At 54.1% G+C, this 3,846-nt stretch overlaps 3 protein-coding genes across 4 annotated transcripts in view; 2 read left to right on the top strand and 1 right to left on the bottom strand.

Annotated features, from left to right (window-relative positions):
• Nucleotides 1–722: 722 nt before the first annotated feature.
• On the top strand, nt 723–1,133 carry SDRG_16658 (hypothetical protein; the record flags this gene model as incomplete). The annotated part of the gene is made up of 1 exon (XM_008622874.1): nt 723–1,133. The coding sequence occupies one exon, from the start codon at nt 723–725 to the stop codon at nt 1,131–1,133; it is 411 nt and encodes a 136-aa protein (XP_008621096.1).
• A 1,168-nt stretch (nt 1,134–2,301) lies between these two features.
• Nucleotides 2,302–2,799, top strand: SDRG_16659 (hypothetical protein; the record flags this gene model as incomplete). Its single annotated transcript, XM_008622875.1, has 1 exon — nt 2,302–2,799. One exon carries the CDS (start codon nt 2,302–2,304, stop codon nt 2,797–2,799), a length of 498 nt encoding a protein of 165 aa, XP_008621097.1.
• Nucleotides 2,800–3,093: 294 nt separating this feature from the next.
• The window catches only part of SDRG_16660, a 2,650-nt gene continuing 1,897 nt past the window's right edge, over nt 3,094–3,846 (bottom strand). For both annotated transcript variants that reach the window (XM_008622876.1, XM_008622877.1), the window contains 2 exons: nt 3,468–3,829; nt 3,094–3,423 (listed from right to left, as the gene is read on the bottom strand). In XM_008622876.1, coding sequence (XP_008621098.1) covers nt 3,158–3,423; nt 3,468–3,829 — 628 coding nt within the window. In that variant the 3' untranslated portion in view covers nt 3,094–3,157. The remainder of the gene's footprint in view (nt 3,424–3,467; nt 3,830–3,846) is intronic.

Here is a 3,846-nt window from a genome sequence, read left to right on the forward strand (position 1 = left end):
AGATCGTATCGTTCGAGTTTTAATGCAAATCGACGTACGTTTGCTCCAACCTGAAGCATACATGGGCACTATCTGCATGTATAGTATTGGGACCACCTCGCACACAGCCATCACAACTCCAAATCATTTCACCACCAAACGCAGCAATCCCAGATGTCCTGTAAAACCATCACTCTTGACCATCATTCCAATGTGGACAGGCGCCGCTTCGGATCACGCCACTCAACTTCGTACATCATACCTCACCAAGTAGAGCGCTTTTGGCGCGGGTCTCGGCACCGCTCGCTGCTCTTTTCGACAGCACTACAAAGTAGCACTATTGTGAACTTTTTTGCTCGAAAGAATTCTCGCTTATATACGTATCGGCATCGAGAATCCCACCACGCCTCGAAGGACAGTCGAAGTACGCCTCTGCTCAAAGATTTCGTGGACCACGTTACACGCTCCAAACGATCCTTGCACGGGTCGAGACGCCTTTTCGATAACCATATTTTACGAATTCAAAAGGTTTACCGTGGTTATCGTGGTGGCAATCGTCGTGTAGAGGGTGACACAAGAGCTATGGGCTGCGCTTTGACTGGTACGTTGTGTACCTTGTAGTTTGGTTGTAAAGCAGCCAGCCATTCGAGACAGAATGAATTCTTTGGATTTGAGCTGGCTGAATTTGTCATTTGCGGTTTCTCGTCTCCAGAGGCATCGCTTGTGTTCTATCGTGTACTCTGATGCATCCAGCAGCGCTCACACACTTGCCGGACGTGCTGCCTGTGCGACTGCCCAACTTGGACTTGGACGATCTCGTCTCCACGTCGTCGGACGAACTCTCGCCCTTTATCGCAAACGGCGTGAAAGATCCCGCGCCGGCAGCCATGCACCACCGACGTCGACGGAACCGCGCGCTTGAGCTCGAGCTCATGATCACGGCCCTTCAGTCGCAGCTGACGGAGCTCCAGCACCGCCACGGCAAGGTTCGACGTCCATCCGACAATGCCTGGTACGCCCAGGCAAAAGCCGAAGGCATGGCGCTCCAGCGGGCGAGGCGCGAGAACGCGCAGCTTCTCGACGCTCTCAACGAACACATGCGACTGCGACGGCTTCTCCAGCGCCATCTCCTTGGACGAACGTCCAGTAGATAGTGAAACAATCGACTGTCGATATATATAAAGGTGGACATTCTTGTCGTAGATAACATATATAAAGAACGACCATCACGTCGTACTTTACGTCTCGTACAAGACTTAAGCTTTGCTTGGAAATGTGAACGATGTTGGGTCACAACGGCGACGGACCAACTTTTGACCAATGAGAGCGCCATAACAGCTATCGACATCGTTGATTCGTGAGTCACCTGCTTGTCGCAACCGATAAATAGCCAATGCAAGCGCGCATGACGTTTTGCGGTACGCGGATTGGCCGAAACTCCGACATCTCGTGGGCTGTTTGCTATCCGAGCCGCCCATTTTCAGTTTTCGTTCCAGCACAAAAGCAGCGCCATCTAAGGGTGACATGCAACCTCGCAATACTATATCGAATATCAACCCGTATCGATCCATCAACTTGCTTTGTACTGACTGTGATTCTTGGTACGCGTTTGTGTGGCACCACATATGTACCGGTAGTTCCACGCTCACATTTTCTACTCGAGATCGACTTGAGCCAGCTGTGCGTTTATGAAATCGATTTGTTGCAACTCGTCATATGTGACAAATGCCCGTGGACAGACCTTCGGACACATGACGCTACTGACCATCACTCCTGACCCACATTCTTGACAACCACTCTATTCTGGACATGGCACTGCCACGCCGAGACTCGACACCTGTCTCATATGTACCTCCTCCGCATCGACTATAGTAGTAAGGTCAAGCCAAGTCCGAATATAAGTCCCGTTAGTGTAGCCCTGCTGTGGACAGCCACTTCAACAAATCTCCTACAAGCGCGCCATTGCACTCGGGCCTGCTTCCCACGGATTGTCCAATAAGCCAACTTTGCAAGCGGTACACATCGTCCTTTTGTACATTTATTAGTATAGTTGTCCAACACGGTGATTTCGAGTGCAAGGTGCATGGGCTTGTGGGCGTACGCGTAACGTGCGGTCGACAGCGTGTGTCCAAGCCAACGAACCAGCTGTCGCTCCGACTCTCTCCTAGTCTCGACGGTCACACGTAGCAAGCTCATTCAGCGCTCGTGCATGTTGGACACTGTCCAGCGCCAAAGAAATCATCATGGACGAGATTTTCCATGTTGAAGCATGTAGGAAGATAGCTCATTTATCATTTTCCTCCTCATTTCATCTCCCTTGACATGGCGCGCCCGAGCTTTCACTTCGACACGACGCTCGACGACAATGAAGAGGTCGACGACGGGAGCATTTCGGTCGCCGCTCTCTCGGCCTTCTTGGCACCCACTATGGATTTCGGCACCCCCACGGGCAGCCCCGCCCATAACGGCCAGGAAGCGTTGGGCGATGAGCAGTTGGCGGCGCTGTCGCTCTCACCACCGTCGTCGCCAATCACTGCCACCACCAAGCCCTTCCGGAATGCAAAGGAAGAGCACGACTACCTCCTCGCACAGCGCGAGACGCTCAAAGTGCAGCTGCAAACACTCTTGGCGGCCGACGCTGCGAATGGCGACCACCCGAACCCGTGGTTCAACCGCGCCCGCGACGAGATTCGAGCGACGCGCCGCTCCCAGCACGAAAACGCACACTTAAAAGAGGCGATCGAAGCACAGTTGAAGCAGATTCGAAGACTCGAGCGTTCGGCGCGACGAAAGAAGAAGCTGCAACATCCGAGCGCCTGAACACGTCGTCTCGTACACTATTATATAGTTGTTGTCGAACATCGTTCAATAGTTGTACCTGACATCGTGCGTCATCACGTCCCACTCTGGTCACCACGCAAAAGCCATTGCGATCGTAGGCTTAAAATGTGCGTCCAAGGTGACCGACGCGACCGTCATCCGCGACTCCAGAATAGACAGTAAGCAGGCGACGTGGCTGCAACAAAATGAGCTGGAACGTCATGCGTGCATCGATGACAACGTCTTCAATTTGCGAGATGCACAGCACCGTCTCGCGGATAACGCTGGTCGTCGCGTAGATGCTAAAATGCTGATTGTATAGATTATTACTTTTCCGACTACGAGAGTTATAACGGGACTACGCCTCGGTAACCTCGAATTGGTGCTTGTCCAAAAGGCCGGCGAGGGCAACGGCGGTCGGGCGCTTCTCGGGCTCGGTCGCCAAGCATCGTTGCGCAATCTCAATGAGCCAGATCGGCGACCGCGCCCAATCAAAGTCCGGCACGAGCTGGCCTTTCGTGACGAGCTGCATGACCTTGTCTTGCGTCAAGACGCGACCCGTCGACGGGTCCAGCGTCCGCGCATACGGCGCGTGGTGGGTCGAAAATTCGGTCAAGAGTACCCCTACCCTCGATGCATCACCCACCCCTAGCAACAACACTGCGTACCGAACGAGTAAATGTCGACCGACGTGTTGTAGAGCGACCCAAGAATGAGCTCGGGGGCGGCCCATTGGTACGACCCGACGCCGTTGGTCATCGAGTGCTCGGACGTCTCGCGCGACGAGCCAAAGTCGTTGATCTTGGTGCCTTTGTCTGCGTCCAAGAGGACGTTCCGGGAGCGCAGATCGCGGTGGATGATCGGCGGATCAAACGTGTGGAGGTAGATGAGGCCGCGGACGACGCTGACGATCGCTTCCAGCTTGGCCGCCCACGTGTACGTCGTTGGCGAGTGCCGGGCCAAGTAGTCTTGGAGGTTGCCCCGGTTCATGTACTCGAGCACGCACTCCATGTCGCGGGGCTCGTGCCAGCTGACGCCGATAAACTG

Source organism: Saprolegnia diclina (genome assembly GCF_000281045.1).
Source record: "Saprolegnia diclina VS20 unplaced genomic scaffold supercont1.144, whole genome shotgun sequence".
Lineage (NCBI taxonomy): Eukaryota > Oomycota > Saprolegniomycetes > Saprolegniales > Saprolegniaceae > Saprolegnia > Saprolegnia diclina.